The sequence below is a fragment of the Pipistrellus kuhlii genome, unplaced genomic scaffold (genome assembly GCF_014108245.1).
Source record: "Pipistrellus kuhlii isolate mPipKuh1 unplaced genomic scaffold, mPipKuh1.p scaffold_m20_p_1, whole genome shotgun sequence".
NCBI classification, from domain to species: domain Eukaryota; kingdom Metazoa; phylum Chordata; class Mammalia; order Chiroptera; family Vespertilionidae; genus Pipistrellus; species Pipistrellus kuhlii.
This window is the reverse complement of record NW_023425404.1, coordinates 137,845,990-137,867,794: the sequence shown is the minus strand read 5'-3', so window position 1 is coordinate 137,867,794 and position 21,805 is coordinate 137,845,990. Positions and strand designations below refer to the sequence as shown.

Here is a 21,805-nt window from a genome sequence, read left to right as displayed (position 1 = left end):
TAGTGCCTAAGTAATTTAAATTTGACCATGAAGCATGGGTATCTAAATTGCATTAAGAAATCATTGGTCAGTTGTTCATTTTGCTTCCTTTCTATTCAATTTCATTCATGTTTGGACACCTGAAAAAGTGGGACAAATGCTAAGGGGGAGAATAATTTAGAAAGATAAATGAAAGAAACTAGTCATGGAGTGACAGCAGCTTTGGGTATAAAAAACTAGCCTTGGTATGCATCTAATCTGCTTGTTTGTCCTTTGAGGAAGCTGTTGCTCAAAAGTCTGTACCAAAGCATGTCACATGGCCAGATGGTCGTCAAGAACATCACCAATTCTAACCCAAAAGAGCCTATGATTGAATCTACGTTCTAGAATAAGCATGTCAAACACAAAGGCTAACATGGGCCAAATAAACAAGGTTTAAGTTTGTGAGCCACAAAAAAACAAAAGCTTCAATTTTCATAGAAACATAGGTTTATTTCAGTAGAGACATGCTAAATACAAAGGGCTGAAGTAAATAATTGTTAACATAAAATAATAGAACATTTTAATAAAAATTAATATTTTTTCTTGAACATTAACTTACCAGACACTGAATAGCTGCACAAATAAATAAGCGTAATGCAAATAAACCTATCTTCTTGTTCTCCGAAAACGAAATATTTCCTGTTGTACACACACCAAACAAGTGAGTCCAAAACTAATGACGTGGCAATCGGCTGCTAAAATATTTGCTGCTAGAGTTAGTGGAGAGAAATGGTGTGCCTGCGTGTAAGGAAAATGAATGCAGCACGATTATAGTAATCAGTCATCAACGAACATTGTAGTTCATTATTAGTAATTATGGTATAGCAGGATATTGTAAAAATTAAGTTGAAAATTTTTTATTAAAATGCTTCTTACATACCATTATATTGGCTGGGCCGCAAAAATATTCGTAGTAGGCCACAAGTTTGACATGCTTGTTATAGGATGGCAATGTTTAGAGAAGTGCACTGAAAACAATGATTAAAACCATGAGTGCACAGTCAAAATGCATAATATGTGTGTTTTTTTCTGTAGGAGTAGTTTTTTTTCCCTGGTGTGCAAGTATTGCCAAGAAATAACTTACATACTTTGGAAAACTCTACTATCTTTTCTTAGGCCACTATTGGAGCAGTGGTGTTTTTGTTCCATTATCCTAAGAGCTGCAATTTGAATGCAGCTTTTTAAATTTGTTAGGTAAAATAGAAGTAAAGTCAATTTTCGTATTTTAAAGGAACAAATGCCAAACTTATAATTATCCCCTTTCCTCTGCTTTCCTTTATGTTTATCTTTCATGAAGATCATAGTTTAAGAAGTGGTTCTTTTTATCCATGACACTATTTAACTTACATTTTATTCCTTTAAGTTTTCATTTGCATAATTATTAAGCATCTTTGTTTTGTGTGTATTTACTCTTTTCTTTAAAATATGCATTTAAAGAATTTCCAACTTAAATTCTAGGTTTTGTTGGCTAACTTTAAATCATTTGATCCTGTCCACCTAGATGAGTCACTGAAACAAAAAAACAGCAGAACTTTATGAAACTTGGGAGCCACGTTTTATTAGCACTGGTAAAATAAATGAAGTTCCTTTTTATCTGTATTGACTATTGAATATGAGTATACAAGCCTCTGCTACTTTCTGAGTAGAATAGTTGGGTGATAAATACCTCCTTGTTATTCTAGCAGAAAAATAAACTGTACCCATGGACCCAATAATTTAAGCCTTATTTATAGGGAGTTATTATTTAGTTCCATAGATAAAAAATTTAAATATAAAGATAAGTATTAGAAATGGTCACAAAGACTCGCCAACGTAGTTTCTCTGATAAGAATATTTTCAAATTTTTTATTAGTCCCAAAAGTAGATTGACACCCTACTGAGACTTAGGATATGTTGATTTCTATCCATATAGTGATTAACCCTGATCATACACAATTTTTAAATCCATTAAATAGGGACTAAAACAATTTCCCTACACACATGCAAGGCATATATTGTGAAAATGCTTACTCGATAAAGGTATTTTTCTACCCGTTTATAAATGTGCATACAATTCAAGGTTCCTTAGTTTTAAAACTTTTGAACTCACTCAAAATGATATACTTATAAGCTATGAGCTGAATATATTATTTTGTTTCCTTGTTGGTGAAGCAATTAAAACTTTTTATATTCAGGTGAGTGTGAAATACATGAATAGAAAAAGTTGTAATTACTTTGCCAGAAAATTCATATCAGTAATATTGTATAAATAAAATCAGGTTTAAATAGAATAAGAAAAAACTTTTTGTTTAGTAAAAATTACTTCAATTTATGCTTTAGGGGAAAATTATATCTGTTTTCCACATGGTAAATAAGCATTCTTCAAAGCTGTAGCCCTTTAAAATAGAACTATTTAACAGTTATAATTAAGAGGAAGCATATTGACATTTTGACATCCAATTTGAAGAAATGTATTGAACTTCCTATATGTTCTTCATCTAGTTACAACTTTAAAGTTTTAATTATTTTATAAATGAGGAACGCAAACTTATTATTGAAGATATTTTTGTCTCATTAATTTCTTGAACATCTTTGTTCCTAGCTTTTGTTTTCCAGTGTCAAATATTGCAGTGAAGACTGAAAATTTGTTTCACATATAGCTGTTTTCAACTGTAGCACCATTTTAGCATATAGTAGGAGTTTGGAAAATATTTAAATATTTATTAGTTTACTTTTCTGGATATTTAGTATTGTCTAAAAATTTTTTATTACCAAAATTGAAACTTGGAAGAAAAGTGATATTAGAATACATGCTGTCTTTAAATAAATTAGAAGCATTATAAACTCTTGTCCACTCTACTAGCTGATTTTCCATATTCATCTGCATGGCAGTAACAGAAAGTGACTTTGGAAACATGCTAATATTAACTGTGTTGAATCTGTGGTTAAAAATTGCCAAAATTAGTTTGGCTCAGTGGATAGAGCGTTGGTCTGCGGACTGAAAGGTCCCAGGTTCGATTCCGGTCAAGGGCATGTACGTTGGTTGCGGCCACATCCCCAGTAGGGAGTGTGCAGGAGGCAGTTGGTTGATGTTTCTCTCTCAACGATGTTTCTAGCTCTCTATCCCTCTCTTTTCCTCTCTGTAAAAAATCAATAAAATATACAAACTTGATAAATCTGCATATGTATACTGGAAAGTTGGTTGAAATTTGAATAGAAACAAACCAGTAGTCTAAAGTAGCAATTTTTCAAACTTTTCATCTCATGACACACATATAACAATTACTACAATTCTCTGGCATACCAAAAGTACATTTTTTTGTGAATTGAGAAAAATATATAATTTTGATTTATTCATGCTGGACAGCTATTGTTTTGTAGGCTGTTGTCATTTTTTTATTTGACAATCTAAGGCAGGGGAGGGGAACCTTTTTTCCTCCAAGGGTCATTTGGATGATTATTGTATCATTTGTGGACCATACAGAATTATCAAATTAAAAGTTATGATGCTATATAAAAAAACAAAAAACCACAACTAGATTTATTGAACTTCGTGTCCTGCCTGTGATTGCCTTGGCAGGGTCAGAGCAAGTGTTACAATACGGCCAATGGGCCAGGCATTCCCACACCTGATCTGAGGGAAAATCGGTCAGTGGCCCTAACTAAATAGTCAGGTATTGCATGTTTTAAAAATTAGTGGCACAGCAGTGTGCTGTAGCATACCGGTTGAAAATTGCTGATATTACAGCAAAGTACCAGCATAATTTAACACCTTATTAGGGAGTCTATTGGTGTTCACCATTTTTATTGTAAGTAACCATTATTAGTCATAAATATATAATTAAGAGCTTAATGTATTTCCCAATATACCTATGGTAGGTAGAGACACATAATACAGGGATAAATATGTTATAATTCTAAAGCAAATTAATAATTAATAAATATTAAAGCAATGACTATAGTTATTTTACATAAACTATGCCATAAGAGAAAACTAAGGAATTAAACATTGCATAAAAAAGGAAAAATTATTTTCCTTCTAAAATGAATGATATATAATAGTATACACAGTCTATGGACTGTCTTCTTCATGTGTCCTATATCATTTACAAGATGTCCCAAAAATATGCACGGAATAGCTGATAGCTCAATTGATGTTTCTTTATTTTTAGATTTAACCCATTGGAATTCAAAGTGTGTGTACATTTTGGCTGGATATCCTATATATGATACATATATTTATGTATGTGTTTACTAGTATATATGATTTTTACATATAGAGCTGATTTTTCTCTATTATCTTAACTCTGTTGGTGAATTTCTTTTCTTTGTGTGTGTGTATATGGTTCTTGAGATCTCTCCAGGATATTCTCACATTTATTTTTATGTGGACTTAATGATAACTGAACTATGGTTGAAAGGCCATCTGTGCAATTTATGAACTACAGCTCATGGGATTTGTTATTGGAGCATAATAATTGAATTTAAATAAGTCTAATACTTAAATTCAGTTGTTGAAAATAGGCCTGTAAAGTACTTTCTCTCCTCTAATTTAAAGATCACTTAATATATAATTAATTTCATTTCAACCAATAGCAACAATTTCATAATTCTGCTTATACCGTTATTATCTTAATGAACTCAGTTCGAAACCTTGGCTTACTTGTTTTTACTTCATACTTAAAAAATGAAGAATATAAATTATATAGGAATAATTATATATAGGAATAGTTTTAATTAAAAATTAAAAAGCAGTTTGACCCTGAGTATATTATATTTTGGTATTACTTTATTACAGGTAAGAAAAAATCTTTCTCAGAAGTTAGATGTTTAGGAAATGATTTGCTTTGAGGAACTATTCCCAAAGTGTATTTACTGTGGGTACAATCTAATTAATACTTCCATATATTTACTAAGTACTAAAAACATTTTACCTAACATTAATGAAAACAAAATTCAAAAATGTAAAATTTTATCTTCACAATTCATTGTCTTCTTAAAATTATATTAATTTTCTAATATACCATTTATGTTGTTTTCTGTTTATAAAGGCATTGGAGATATACTTTTAAATTCACTTCTTTTGAAGCCCAAGTTGTCAAAGTACTTAAAGTGTGTAAATGACTTTTTTTGTGAAGCTGAAAAGTTTTAAAAAATATATCAGCTCTTTACTAACTGTTATTTTCTTTGAAATAACTCTGAATTTTTACTCTTTGTTCAATAGAACTTATCAATTTATTATAGCAGGTTGCTTCTATGAAATTCTGTTATAAATGTTAATTTTAACAAATTGTCTTATGGAAGGTCAGAGAAATTAGTTGTTTTTGTACCTTCTGCTAGTTAGTATTTCATCAGAATCCTCCTAAGCAGTTATTATAATAAAGCTGCTACTTAATGGGCAGACTAAGATAAGAACTGAGTTTATAGTAGAGATAAACCAAATGCACATTTTGGTTTAATTTCAGATGGTCAAGTATTGGTATTAATATTCAGCTTTGGCCATTATAGAATGAATTTCTAAATGAAAGAATCTTAAACTTTATTATAAAATATGATATTATATTTTATATATCATTGTATATGGTGGTTATAATTGTTTTTTTTAATGATTTAAAGTTTGGTATTATATTACAGAAATAATACTTTTCTCAGATTGTCAGCTTTTGGATTGATCCTGATCATTATAGTGCACTCAGCAATGTGATACTAAATAAATACCCAATTTTAAGTGAGGGCAGCAGAATAACAAAATATGTTTGCGGCTTGTCATTCCCTAATATGTTTTTCTTTTTTTAATTTGTTTTATGTCTGAACTAGAGATGATTAATCATAGATGTTAATGAATATTATTTTTAAGAATTTCCTCAGAGTGAATATTTGAGGTGACAGAGTTGGCTTTCTGATTTTAACTCATCTTCATAAGATATAGAGAATTCCCAAATTGGAATTTTTCTTGAAAGACTCATGGCCTGAATGGAATTAAGTAACTAAAAATTAAAAACAGCTCTTAACATTTATTTCATGCTGTAAATTCTAAAGAGAATAAGTAATCTTTGTTATTCTGCCTTCATTTAATTTTTACATTTGTATATTTTCACGTAGTTATTGCCACATTTTAATATTGTACTAGTATAAGTATATATTTATGTTTCAACTATTGATAGGATTCCAAAATGTGAAGCACATAGAGAAATTTTCTCTGTATATGGAATACTTATTTATATATATATGAAAATTAATATTTAAATAGTAATAGTAAAATTGAGAGGCCAGGTCTTGCTTTTATTATTGATGTCACTACACCATTGAAGTATGATGACATCAAGGCATATGAATATGGACCATGTACAAGTTTTAAAGCTAGAGATAAATAATAGATTTTGGCCAAATATCAATGTATATTTAATTTAGACCACTTAAAAATATCCGGTTAGAGAGAAATTTAAGGTAGAAAAATATCATTTGTAAATTAACTTATATAAAAATTAGTAATAGTTTTATTTCTTTTTTTTAAAGTAATTCTACTACAATTAAAATCCAGTTAACATCAAACTACCTATATTTTATTTAAGAGAAATTTTAAAATTAAATACTATTTGGAAAATGGGAATTAACTAGAAATAATAAGAGCTGTGCCTTATTAATATTTGTGTGTTCCCAAATCACTTCTATGTAATTTTAAAGTATAAAACTTAACGATACAGACAACAGGGTGGTAAGGGCATGAATCGGGGAGGAGGATTGAGGAGTAATAGGGGAATAAGGACACATGTATAATACCATAATCAATAAAGAAATTAAACTTTAATGATAGTAATGTTTCAGGGTAACTACTAATAATTGCTTTTTTATTTTTAAAAAAGCCAGTTAATCCTTTTGTAAAACAATTTTTATATTATTATATTAAACACATATGTTTATAAGATATACATGTGGTAATGTTAATCTGGCATTTAGCTTCATTTAGGTGTAAATTTATACTTTAAATAGCGGTTTTCTCTCAGCACTGCCATCTGAGAGCAGAGACTGGATTTATTTCTCTCAGTAAGAGATGCTTAAAAAACAGCTGGCAGCAGTCCTCTTTAAAACAAACACAAATTCAGTTGTAACCTTTAAAAGGCCAATTTCTTTGTGAGATGGAAGTGCAGAGTTTTCTGTAATCAGAGTAGATATATTTGTAGAAATTTCCTTTGTAGCAGTATACATTATAAGAAGAGTTGATCTGTAGTAAATAATATAACCTAATGAGTCTAGGGGACAAAAAATCTAGATTAAGACATAATCACTCTAGATGTCGTTGGATTGAAAACAAATGGATACGTCTCTTTAAGAATAATAATTACATTTTTTTCTTCCTCTTCTGATTTTTGCTTTGGAATCTTTTCTTGTTACTGTTGTTTTACATTACACTTACTCATGTAACTTGGTCCTTTATCTCTAGAGCGCTTACAAGAGGGAAATTTTGTTCTGTAGCGACTTATTTTCAGAACGCAGGAAAAACTTCTCAGTTCTCTTTTCCACATTTTTAGAAAGCAAAAAATGTGATGTGTAAATGTGTTGTTTTAAACCTCTGGTATTCTTAATACAAATGAATCTTGATTCTTTTTTTTTTTTTTCTTTGAAATTTCTGTCAATAAAATGTATAACCTGGGACTTATATTACTGGGATAATCTTGGTGCAAAGCCCATAATGCATCTTTTGTGTAAAGAGGGCTTTTAAAAGAATTGATTTTGAGATTAATTTTAATCACATAAATATTTTTTAGTTTTATATGATCAACACTAGTTTAGAATACCAGCTCTTTACATTCCTTATCAATCAACAAAAAGATACTCAGTAATAAGTAACGTAAAAGGAAGTTTTTACTTGAACCTGTACTTGTGTTTTTAGCTGTGAATTATCCTCTCAGTAGCTGTATTTAAGACAGTTTATTTTTTAGTGTTAGAGTGAACTATAACTTGCTTAAACTTATAAGTTTTACTTCATAGATATGTAATTTCTAATTTATCTTTTCTTGGAAATAAAATAGGCCATTAGTTAAGGGCATTTTTACTCAGTCTTTATTATGCTGTAATGGTTTTTAGCCAATTTGTATTAGAACATCACATCAAGATTTATATTTGCTTGTTTTTATTGTTTCAACTGTATATAACTAATTTAACTGTAGATGGGTTTTTATGTAAACCTTTAAATAGGATACTCTTTATACTATGAATAATATACATACCATATGTACATACTAATGTGGAAATTGTGTTTTGAATGGTGTGTCATTTTAAGTTTCATTATCCATTAAGTCATATTTACCAATAAACTTAAAAAGTTTTATAACATTGTAAGAGCCTTTCTTAGGAATGAGATAAACATGTGCTATAATCTTCTTAAGAAACTTTTTCTATTAAGTAACTGATCAACATCAGCTGAATTACTTGGCATACTTTTCTGGGCCTGTAATCTGTCTATACCAATGTTTTTAAACATTAAACTTAAAACTCAGGGGGAAAAGGTTCTTCAACTTGAGATCTTCTCTCCAGATCTCCATTCTTTGGAGTTTCCATGAGTGTGACCTGAAGAACCTGGAACCATTGAAATTCAAATGTAGGTAGGTAAGTGTTCACACCAGCGCATGCATTGATTGCCTTATATCTCTTTGTATATACATCTGTATTGCACCCTCTCAGTGCCTTTCTATCTCTTCCTCCTCATAGATCATGTAGGGCCTGTGTCATCCTGATATTATGTAATTGTGTGATTCTGTATTTTGGTCAGTATTTGTCTGTGATGTGTGTCAGGAGCAATTTTAAAATGTCTTCAGATGTGTTTATGACATTGTGCTGTCTAAAGACTATCACACATAACTGTGTGCTGTGTATGGGCCTGGGTTTCATTTTTGTGAATTGTGTTTATTGAGCTCTGAATAAACATTCCACTGGAGTTGCTGATATTCATTAAGGGAGGCAGAAAGTATCAGTCGTGCATTATTTCACTATCTCAAATGGATCTAGAGATGTGAAGTGTTTCTGGTACTGAGAATTTCTTCCACTTAGTCTTTAACTTAAAAGTTATCCTGGTACCATTCAAGATAACATTAATGTCAGCTACTATCCTTTGAAGTCCATTCACAGCATCTCTGGGCAATTAAAAAAGTGATTCAACATAATCATTTGCTTCCAGTGAAAAGAATTAATACTACTTTATTCTACACACACAGGACTCCTATTTAGCCTTCTCCCCCCCAAATATTTATTGATAGCATACTAAGTTGTAACTGAAATAGGCAAACAGACTCAGTCATGGAATATTCTTCTAGGCTTAAGTAGAGTTTCTACTCAAGTAAGCAAAATCAGATGGTTATGTGCTTAATTAATGTAATTTTGCTCAAAATATCTGACCACCAATATCAAGAATTTCTAGTATGTTTTTTTATTTTTTTATTATCACTTATGCCATACACATTGCTGAATTTCAGAATCTCTTTCATAGTTTTGTTTGTTTGTTTGTGTTTGTTTTGGGTCTACTGTAAAAATTAGAAAATTCTTTGGCAGTGGTCCTTAAACATTTAGTGTCAGGACTCTTTTGGACACTGAGTGGCCAGATTATTATGATCTCTGAATGCATAGTAACCTGGCCACTCAGTTTATATCCTATATAATAAAAAGCTAATATGCAAATTGTCTCCTAGACCAGGACTTTGACCATCAGGCATGCCGGCCAACCGCCTATGACCCCTACCCCTGACCAGGCTGTCCGGACCCCGCCCATTCATGAATTCATGCACTGAGCCTCTAATAAATATATATATTTAAATATATGTATTTAAATATAATACATAAGTTGAGACATTTTTAAAATTATTTAGTATTTTTAAAATAATAAAACCCCACTATATGTTAATATAAATAACACTTGTATGAAAAATAACTTCAAAATTTAAAAATACTAAATAAGCATAGCATTTATTTTACTGTGTGATGGTGAAGAATATGACTACTAATACAATTGGGTGTCACTGACTGCATTCACACTAAAGCCCCAGCAGTTTTACTTGCCAATGTGTTTTCACCATCATTGCAAATGTCAATACAGTAAAAAGGCAAATAAAATATTGATAAATTTATGAAAGTAGTTTTGACTTTGTGATCCTAGAAGGGTTTTGGAGATTCTACTTTGAGAACCATGTTCTAGGATGCCTGCTTATCATAAGAAAATTAGTATCAACCTGTTAAATTTTTTTCTTCTTCTTCTGGGCCTTCATTATCCAAGTCTCCTTGCTTGATTTTAGAGTTATTTGAGCATAAATTTTGTTTTAGCTAGCATCATAGAATTAGATTTTAAAGAAAACAGCCAAGTATTCTAAAGTGAGTCTCTTCATTGGATAACTATACAGTTTTCTCTTCATACTTGTGTGTGGTTTATTGTATGTGAGTATACAATTAATTTGCTCCTGGGTAGTAGTAAAATACGTTTTCATGAAGCAACATGATTTTATTGAATTATGGCGAGTCACACCATGTGCCATTGTGATGAGCTACATTTTTTTTTCCTGCTCTATCACAATTTCAAATATTATTGCTTCAATTTGTATGCCAAAGATTGTATGAAACTCTGAAACATTTCTTAACTTTTTGTCCACTCTTTTCCCTGGAACCAAAATTCATAATACTGTAAAAGTGGTCCATGAAAGTAGTAGAGATGCCCATTTAGGAGACCATTAACATCATCTTCTAACTGGCATTCTCCTGTTGAGTTATCTCCTTTGCAGAATTTGTTATTCTTCTAATGTCCCTGGACGGTGGGATTTTTATGATTTGTACCAACAGTACTGAGGGGGGTGTGTGATGCTTACATATATGCAGATATATAGCGGAGTTTGACTCACACTCAATGCATGCGCTAGTGCTCACGCTTACATACCTGAAATTTAATGATTTCAACAGCTCTGCGGTATTTGAAGAGGTAGTAAAAACGAATAAATAAATAATTGAAAGTTTAAAATACTGCTAAAGAGCAAGGATCTGCAGGTGACTCAATATTAAAGAACTCTATCTACTGGTAAGTAATCCACGTAATTTCTAACTTGGAAAGCTTCTCCATGTGCTGCGCCTCTAATATAGGTATAATACTGTATCCTATAACAAGTAATTTGCCTATAAGATGCATATTGTGAATCATTTATTAGTTGCTGAATTGTATAGTTAGGAAAAAATATTGAACATCAAAAGCCTAAAAACAGATCATTTAGTTGATTATTTTATTTCTGTCTCTTTTTAAAAGTCTTAATAGTTCTATTGCAAAATTTGAAATTGTTTTAGACTATCTGAACTCAAAATTTAAACTTCCTTCCACCCGCCTCCCCCCCCTCCCCCCGAGACCTGTTTTTTATTCTTGTTTTGGTTATAGGCCCCTTTCTAGTATAGATAGTCTCCCACAACTGAACGAGATAATATTTGTAATTGTCCACTCATCAGTTTTCAGGGCCATCAGCCTCTGTTGGCTATCTCTTCATACTTTCTAAAGGTAGGAAAAATTAACTATAAAGACCACCAGGTGAATAATCATCTGGCATGTGATACAGCTCAACCCTGTCTTTATGATCTTTTCTGGTAATCACTCAACCAGAGTGATCCGTATCTATAGGTTAAGAATTATAAAGAGATTAGTAAGCAAACTGTCAAGGAAAGCATGCTGTGAGGAAAATTTGTATTGTGAAAAACAGATTTTTATCTTTAGATTCCCAGTAGGCAACTTACTAGAATTTGGAGAAAATTATTAGCTTGAAAATGACATACAATTTTTAAAGAAAAATAATTGATAACTTTCCTGTATCTTTGGATGAACCACTTATCAACAGTAACTTGATGTTTTGCATAGACATGTGTTTATGTCTTATCTTATTCTAAGAAGCAGTACTTAGGGTTGGCATTTTGGTTTATTTATTTTCAACTTTGTTACAGGTATTCTATTGTAAATGAAGAAGCATTGTGGAAATCCAAGTCATATTAAGTACTTTAAATTCAGTTAGTTTCTTAGAATATGAAGACAAGCATTGATGACAAAACCATACTGACCTCATTTTCATTCTCTTCACCTATCAAGCCAAATTTTCCTTTCTTTGTTGATTGTTACTATTATTAAATACCAATTTGAGAAGAAAAATATTTTAAGTAACTCTTTCTTTCCTTGTTGAAACATCCTAGCAGTCATTGGAGAATGCTCGGCTGCAATTAAAAATTTTTGTGAATTACATGTTTATACTTTTTATTCTTTATTAAGTTATTCTAATTGTCTTCTCTCTTGGTCTTTATTAAAACTTGCTTTTTAAAAATGCTTTTTATATACTCTGATTTCTTGTGATGCAGATGTTACCCAGTCTAACCTTTTTATTTAAAAACCAATGGTAATGTTTATTCATTTATACATCTTTAAAGTCTACGTTGCAAAGGTATAAGAGCCTCTTTAAACACACACACACACACACACACACACACACACACACTAATGTTTGATGCATTATTTCAATTATTTTTATTTCTAAATTTCTTTTAATTATTGGAAATATTCAAGACTCAACTCTTCTGAACTAATGTCTTTAAATTTTCAATACAATTTTATGAATGGACTTAATTTTATTTTACTGTCATTGAAATAGTACTGAGTTTGCAATAAAGAGAATAAGAGGTGTTTTTCTTTTTACTAATGTCTCTTTGGTACAAAAAAAATTTTTTTGTTTGATTTTGCAGATTCCCTTCAGGCTCAGCTTATCAATATGGGTGTTATTCCTACCCTAGTGTCATTACTGGGCATCCACTACCAAAATGCAGCTCTTACAGAAATGTGTCTCGTAGCATTTGGCAATTTAGCAGAACTTGGTAAGTCTTGGTCATGAACCACTAATGTAGTCAACTTATTAATGTACTTAAATTTTTCTTTGGATATTAACAACATGGAAACCCATTTAGATTATATTAGATTATTTCTTTAAAGCATTATAGATATTTGCTTTAATGTTAAAGAAATATAGATCGAAGTATATCTTAAAATTGTATTATTTAAAATTGAGAACTATTTTTGCTTCCCTAATTGTTTCATATATTGAAATTTAAGTGTTGTATTTATATTATTTAATAGAGTTGAACATTTAAAATGATCACCCTTGACTTTAGTATTTTTACATGAGTGATCATCTTAAAATCAAGTAATTATATTTCTAGGGCAAAAAGAAAGGACTTCATAATTTATTGCATTTTCAAATGAAAAGGAATCTATCAGTCTACGGTCTCTCCTCCTCTTTTTACAAAGTCCCTAAAAATGATAGGACAATTTTTCATAAGAATATATTTGTAATGGAATAGAAAAATTATGAGAACTCCTTGCAAATCAGAAGTCAGGCAAAAACAGACCAATGCTAGAAATAGTCCAGTTATAGCAGAGAAGAGGACTAATGACCCCAGCACCCGTTTTCCTTTTCTTTGTTTTATTTTTCTCTATATCACGTGTAGTACTCTTTCCTCTCTCCTTCCTTCCCATAATAGGAAGTTACAACTCCTAGTCTGAATTTACTGCACAACTATGTTCATAAATTATTTATTCTGGAGACAATGAAACCAAATGATGTTTTGTCATAGGTAAATATAATAGCTACTACAAAAAATAAATCTATTATTTATTCTTATTTTATACATAAACTAGAGGCCCAGTGTATGAAATTCATGCACAGAATGGGGGGTGTCCCTCAGCCCAGCCTGCACCCTCTTGAAATCCAGGACTCCTTGGACATCTCTCTCGCAATCTAGGACTGCTGGCTCCTAACAAATCACCTGCCTGCCTGCCTACCTGCCTCATTGCCTCTAACTACTCTGCCTGCCTGCCTGCCTCATCGACCCTAATTGTCTCTGCCTGCCTGCCTCATTGCCCCTAACCACTCGCCTGCCTGCCTGATCACCCCTAACCACACTGCCTTCCTTCCTGATCACCCATAACTGCTCACCTGCCTTTCTGATCACCCCTAACTGCTTACCTGCCTGCCTCATTGCCCCTAACTGCCTGCCTGCCTGCCTGCCTGATCACCTCTAACTGCTCTGCCTTGGCCCCTGCTGCTGTGGCTTCATCCGGAAGGATGTCCAAAATGACATTTGGAAGGTCGTTGGGCTGTTCGGTCTAATTAGCATATTTGCTTTTATTATTACAGATAAACAGAAGCACCAGAACTCTAAACTTGGATTTTCTAACTGAAAGTTTAGGTCCTTATACATTATTAAAATCTTGATTTCAGTACTTTACTTTTGCTTTGACTTCAAGTTAAAAGAACAGAGATTATCACAGTTAATTTTAAAATTCATTCTTTTTCAGTGGGTCATCTGCTGATATTTGTGAACCTTTTTTCTCCCCTCTGTTTTTCTTCTTTCTCATACTGTCTCATTATTTCCAATATTAAGTAAGATTAAGAATGAAAGAATATTTATTTACTTTTCACAAGCTATTACTTTCCATTATTAAAATGGAATGTGAGAGTTTGTGTTCAGTATAGTTTATAGATTAAAACAAATTGTGTTTTAATCCCTGGTACTGTAAAATCTGTAATGGAAACAAACAACATTTCATATGAATTGCCTGTGTTAAGATATTAGAAGTTGTTTGGGAATTATATAGACCACCTAAATTTCCCTGGTCTATAGTAAAAAATGGATATGCACCAATTTAGTTTAGCCCAGTTTCATACTCTGTTCCCAGCTGTTGCTGCTCTCACCCCCTTTATTTTCGAAGATTTTTAGAGTTTATATCATGAGTCTTGTGCCCATGTAATAGCTAGGTTATATATCACCACCAAAGTAGAGCATGTATATCCCAGCATACTGTTTCTCTTTTCAGTAGGCTTAATGGGGCCTATGAGTTAACAAATCACATAGTATTATTTTGATTGACACAACTATGTATCAAGGTCATAACACATTCCTGGTAGTATGAATATGGGATACTATTATCCTATATAACAATCTTAAATAATAAAAAGGTAATATACAAGTTGACATCACTCCAACACACAAGATGGCCGCCCCCATGTGGACACAAGATGGCCAGCAGGGTAGGGCAGTTGGGTGAGACCAGGCCTGCAAGGGAGGGCATTGGGGGTGATAAGGCCAGCAGATGAGGGTAGTTAGGGGCAACTTGGCTGGCAAGGGAGGGAAGTGGGGGGGAGGGGAGATCAGGCCTGTAGGGAGGGTAATTGTGGGGGACCAGGCCTGCAGGAGAGCACAGTTGGGGAGGACCAGGCTGGCAAGGGGGGTGGGCATTAAGGGCAATTGGGCCAGTAGGAGAGGGCAGTTAGGGCTAACCTGGCTGGCAAGGGAGGGAAGTTAGGGGTGACTAAACTAGCAGGGGAGGGCAGTTAGGGGCAACTAGGCCTGCAGAGGTAGATAGTTAGGGACAGCCAAGCCTGCTGGGAGGGCAATTGGGGGCAACCAGGCCAGCAGGGGAGGGCAGTTAGGGGTGACCGGCCTGGCAAGGGAGGGCAGTTAGGAGTGACTGAGCCAGCAAGGGAAAGCAGTTGGGGCAACCAGGTTGGGAAGGGAGCAGTTAGGCGTCAATCAGGCTGGCAGGGGGTGATCAGGTTGGCAGGCAGGCAGGCAGGCGAGCTGTTGGGAGCCAGCAGTCCTGAATTGTGAGAGGGATGTCCGACAGCCTGTATAGGCCTGATCGCCCCTAATGTTCTCCCTGCTGGCCCAGTGGGATTGGGCCTATACAGGCAGTTGGGCATTCCTCGAGGGGTCCCAAATTGGAGAGGGTGCAGGCTGAGCTGAGGGGTTATTTCCACTCTCCCCTCCCCCCCCAACCCCATGCACAAATTTCGTGCACCTGGCCTCTAGTACTATCATGGAATTAAAGTACATAATTTTATAGATTGGAAGGGTCTGTCAGATGCCTTACCTAATAGATGAAAATAGGCCCAGACTGTAGCATATCAATGAGAAATTTTAGGATAATGGAGAAAAGAACATTTTATAGGCATTGTATACAAAAGACTGTGAATCAGTACCCATCAATTGTCTCAAAACAACACTGGCAGCCAAAAGAAAATAGAGTTATAATAAAGACATTGTCAAACATGAACATCTCAGAAAATTTATATACTTCATAACTTTCCTCTGGAAACTGCTGTAAGATGTGCTCCACCATTGCAAGGTAATTAAGTTATGAAAGAATTCAACGTAGGAATCTGGATACAAGAAATCCAACAGAAAACAAAAATTCCTGGTAGTATGGTGACATGAGAGCCCCAAATGGTCAGTGTTCAAAGAGCACCCAGTTAAGATTGGAACAAATCAGAAAGCTGCTGACGTCAGGGTTGGGGAAATTTGTATAGGACATGAAATTGACCAAATGTTAAAAGTGAATGGGCTTAGTAAGAGATGATTAGACACTGATGGAGTGTTTGGAGTTAAATTTATGATAAGAACTTAGAAAGCAAATGAGAAAACAATAATTGCAGGGCAAATGAAATAGTATATTATTAAAGCACTAGTAATTTATATATATATATATATATATATATATATATACACACACACACACACATATATATATATATCTGTGTGTGTGTGTGTGTGTGTGTGTGTGTGTATATATATATATATATATATATATATATATATATATGAGAAATATGCGTAATGGTCATGACCAACTCAGGAGGAGGGGCCAGGCATGGCACAGCCCGGAGCCGGAGAGAAGAACGCACGGGGTACCTTCTGGGTGCCTCTGCAGCGAGTCTGGGAGCAGGCCCCCAGCGGACACACACACAGCGCCTGCTCCAAGCCTTCATGGCACAGTCTGACATGCCCTCATCCTTCTCCCTATCTTATATCCTGTAATTATTGTTCCTTATTTTGACAGTAACTTGAATGAACCAAGTAGCACTATCACATTCCAGTTAAAAGATCATCAATTACATTGAAACTACACTTTCACTTCATCTCTGCCACTATTTCCAAGGCTGTACTCTGAGTCTTATCACCACCTGCAACTGCTAACATCAGAAATCATAGCATGGCCCTGGCCAGCATTGTTCAGTGGTTAGAGTGTCCACCTGCCCACTGAAGCATCTCAGGTTCAAGGGCACAAACCTGGGTTGCAGGTTCAAATCATCAGCCTTGTTCAGGGCAGATGGCAGAAGTCAACCAATTTATGTGTCTCTCACCTCTCTCTCTCTCTCTCTCTCTCTCTCTCTCTCTCTCTCTCTCTCTCTCTCGCGCGCGCGCGCGCGCGCGCTCTCTCCCCTCCCCCAAAATGGAAAAATAAATCATAGTATGTTGTCCCTGATGTCCTATATGATTTTTCTTTTCTGGCCTATGAATGATCTCCTCCTCCTTCAGCCCATTCATATTATTCTTTGCATAGTCTGGGCTGTGGGTTTACCTGCATCAGTGGAGAAATAGAGCCCCCACTAGGTATTTCAAACAGATAGAATTTAATATTGGGAATTGGTTACCAAAGGGTTGGAAAGGAAAGGCTAGAAGAGAAGGAAAACAAAAGTGAAGTTAGAGATTAATAGCTACAGGAAGCCATTCTCACTCTCATGGATAAAGGAGCCAGATCATGCCCTGCTGAGGCTGCTGAGAACGTGCTGCTGCCATTGGAACGGTGCTGCCAAGGAAGACAACCACCTTCAGACTGCACTGCCCCTGCCCCTGCCCCTGCCCCTGCCACCACCCTGGCTGAGCCGAGTGAGGAGCAGAGAGTGGAGCGTCTCCACTCTGCCCAGGCTCCGCAGTGAGAAGTTAGCTGCCAAGGGCATCTAGGAAACAGTTTCCCCTGAACTACGGGGAAGCACAGAAGGGCACAGATGGAGCTCTGAGCCAACAGACAAGACCTACCCTTTGCCTATTCAGCATTTATTCTCACATTTACCCTACATTAAACTTCCAGGAACAATAGCAGGATCACACAAATATCCCTGAAATAATTCAGGTTGTTATCATTTTCCCAAGAGAGGCAGAAGGCCTCATCAGTCATTATTTCCATCTCTAGGTGATCTGCTCCCATTTGAATTTTCTTAGAATAAAGGTAATCATCTAATATTTCTTATCCTATCTAATAAAAGAGTAATATGCAAGTTGACCATCACACCAAGACACAAGTTGGCCCCCACAAGATGGCTGGTGGGGGAGGGCAGTTGGGATGGCCCAGGCCTGCAGGGGAGGCAGTTGGGGGGGACCAGGCCTGCAGGGAGGACAGTTGGGGGGGATGGACCCAAGCCTGCAAGGGAGGACAGTTGAGAGGGACCAGGCATGCAGGGGAGGGCAATTAGGGGTGACCAGGCTAGCTGGGAAGGGCAATTGAGGGCAGGCAGGCCTGCAGGGGAGGACAGTTAGGGGCAACTAATCTGGCAGGGGAGGGCAGTTAGGGTTGACCAGGTTGGCAGGGGAAGGTTGTTAGGGGCAATCAGGTCATCCAGGGAGCAGTTAGGTTTCTATTAGGCTGGTAGTGAAGTGGTCAGGGGGTGATCAGTCTGGCAGGCAGAAGCTGTTAAGGGCAATCAGGCAGAGCAGGTGAGCAGTTGGGAGCCAACAGTCCTGGATTGTGAGAGGGATGTCCGACCGTTTAGGCCCTATCCCGGTGGGTCAGACATCCCTCAAAGAGTCCCATATATGAGAGGATCAGACGGGGCTGAGGTACACACAGACATACACCCATGCACGAATTTCGTGCACTGGGCCTCTAGTCTATAATAATAAAAGTGTAATAAGCTAATTAGACTGGATAGCCGAACAACCTTCCAGACATCATTCCGGCTGTCTTTCTGGACAAAGCTGTGGCAGTGGGGCCAAGGCAGGCAAGAGAGTGGTCAAGGGCAATCAGGCAGGTAGGTAGATGGGTTAGGGGAAATGATGCAGGCAGGCAAGTAGTGATTAGGGCTGATTAGGCAGGTGAGTGGTTACGGGCGATCTGGCAGGTAGGCACAGTGGTTACAGGTGATCAGGCAGGCAGGCAGAGGGGTTAGGGTGATCAGGGAGGCAGGCCAAGTGGTTAGTGGAGATCAGGCAGGCAGGCAAGTGGTTGGGAGCCAGCGATTGCAGATTGCTAGAGGGTGCAGGCCAGGCTGAAGGACTTCCCCCTTCCCTGCACTGATTTCATGCAGCAGGCCTCTAGTTACATTATAATTACATTGAGAATACGGAGGTATATGGTTTAGACGGGGGAGGGGAAGGGTTAAGAAAGCTGATGCTTCATCTTTCATAATAGATATGAAAGATATCTATTTTTAATGAAAAGTTTTAATTTTCATAAAAAATTCCAGGATGTATCCCCTAAACAGAGAGCAACCAGTGTAGATTGAATTTGTTCAGAATTCTTTTGAGAGAAACTTATAGATAAACTAATATGATATCTGATACAGCAAAAGAAATTGAGAAGAGAATTGGAAAGAAATGGACCCAATTATGTGTGGACCCAAAACCAGCCTAAAGTAAGATTAGGAATTAATACATGTGAGTTAAGAAAGTAGAGAGTGTATGTAAACAATGCTGTTAAGAAACTTGTTTGTAAAAGTGAACAGAGATGGATGATATTTGAAGAAAAGTGGAGTAAAGGGAAGGTGTTATTTTTTATATTGCTTTTTTTATGTGATGCTCTAGAATGGAGGAGAGGTTGGATATGTGAAAAAAACAAGAATGAGTGGGACCCCAAATACATGTGAAGAATTGATCGGCTTTTAAAATAGGCATATCAGGATCAGTGCGAACTCACACCACTTTAATGATATAAAGATTAGTCATCTTTAATTCAACCACATAAAGTTCAGTCTGTTCTGAGTAATTTTTTTTTTTTGACAAAACCTTGAAACGGAATTTAAAACTTAGTAATTTTATTGTTGCTATGTCATGGTAATGATCATTTTTTTATAGTCTTGACCATAATTGGGTTAGAACATTTTCTTTAAAGCCTTAGTCATTTTTTTTTCTTTTCAGGGGCATTAGAAAAAGGATTTGATAATTCCTGTATTTGAAGAGTGTTTATCTGTAATGGTATACAATGACCAAGTATTGGAAGTAATAGGAAACAAACAATTTCTGACTTTAATTTTATTTGCTTACCATAAATTTTCCTTTTTTTTTTTTTTTTTAACAGAGTCCAGTAAAGAACAGTTTGCCAGTACAAACATTGCTGAAGAGATGGTAAAACTATTCCAGAAACAAACAGAACATGATAAGAGGGAAATGATTTTTGAAGTTCTTGCTCCATTGGCAGAAAATGGTGAGAAAATAAATGCATCTTGATTTTTTTTTTTTTTATCATGTAGGTCTTTTCCATTTTTTTCTGACATTATTTAATTGCTAGCCATTTAATTGATTTATTAATGATGAAAGTTTGAATTTAGATATCTCTAACTTCAGCTACATTATCTACTTCATAACTGTATCTACATTGGCCAAAGCTACTGTTCAAATTCATTCAACTTGGAAGTCTTGATAAAGATGGTTCTATAGCTTACACATTCTTATGCTGATCTGGGAAAGGTAGCTGAGAGCCTGAAACCCACTTTTGTACCCTTGCAGAGCAAAGAGGATGAAAGTTGGAGTTCTTGGCCTGTCTACAGTGTAGACACTGGTAAACTACTCCTGTGTTTGGGGGGGAAAAATCTTAAGGGATACACCCTAGGAATAAGAGTGATCCAGAATAAATAAACCATTCCATATGAATAATTTTTCAAATACAGTGTCTAGCATATAATCAAAGAGGACCAGACACATGTGGAGACAAGACATTGTAAGCAAGAACCAGCACTAAGAACAGGCAACAGCAGCAAATCTCCAGATATTGAAATTATTAGACATTGACTCAAAACAGGTATGCTTATTATTCAAAGCAAGCTTAAAAATTTTAGAAGGAAACTGAAAACTCTAAAACATGACATGACAAATTTGAAAAAAAAAAAATTGGAAATTCTGGTATTGAAAAATAAAACCCAAATTAATGGATGGAAATGACAAATTAAATGTAGTTGATTTGGGGAACTAGTGAACTGGAAAACAGATTGAAAGGACATCCAGAAAGATAAGAACCAATATGCATAAAACATACTAAGAGATACAGAGGATAAATGAGCAGTTCTCACATACATTTCTGGGAATTCCCAAAAGGGTGGGAGGAGGGTAGAGAGCAGAGGATGTATTTAAAGAAATTTTGGTAGAGAATTTCAAAAAATTCAAGAAGCCAAATGAATCTAAAACATGATAAAAATAAATCTACATCATATTGAAATTATAGAAAAACCAATGACAAAAATCTAAAAATAGCCAGGAAAAAAAAAATAGCTTATTTTAAAAGGGCAACTGTTCAACTGACAGCTAACTTCTCAATAGCAACAATGAAAACCAGATGACAGTGAAACATCTATGCACTGAAAAAAAAATGTCAACTTGGAGTTCTAAATTCAGTGAAATACCCTTCAAAATTGAAGGCAAAATAAAGTTATTTTCAGATGAAAAACAAAGTTCACCACCACTATACAGTCACTAAAGGAAATTGTAATGCGTGTTTGTGAGAGAAAAATGCTTCCAGAAGGAAGGTGTTAGATGCATAGGAAAATAGAGAGCAAAAAACTAGTAAGTAGATAAATTTCATGAACATTGATTTTAAAAATAAATAAGTAATTTATGGTGGGGTTTAAATATATATATATATATATATATATATATATATATATATATATATATATATCCCAAAATAAACATAAATCTTGAAGGAGGTGAAAGGTCTTAAAGACTCTTGTATTAGTTAAAGGATGGTGTGGTATTGGTGCAAGGA

General features: G+C 34.9%; 1 protein-coding gene across 14 annotated transcripts in view; it reads left to right on the top strand.

The window, feature by feature from the left end:
- The window catches only part of RAP1GDS1 (Rap1 GTPase-GDP dissociation stimulator 1), a 114,503-nt gene that overhangs the window by 67,163 nt on the left and 25,535 nt on the right, over positions 1 to 21,805 (top strand). For 13 of the 14 annotated variants that reach the window (XR_004983140.2, XM_036411020.2, XM_036411004.2 and 10 more), the window contains 2 exons: positions 12,742 to 12,870; positions 20,126 to 20,251. Coding sequence is in view for 13 of the 14 variants with exons in the window: in XM_036411020.2 (XP_036266913.2) it covers positions 12,742 to 12,870; positions 20,126 to 20,251 (255 nt within the window). In the remaining variant the exon portion in view is untranslated. The remainder of the gene's footprint in view (positions 1 to 12,741; positions 12,871 to 20,125; positions 20,252 to 21,805) is intronic. The other variant, XM_036411013.2, reaches the window with a different exon arrangement.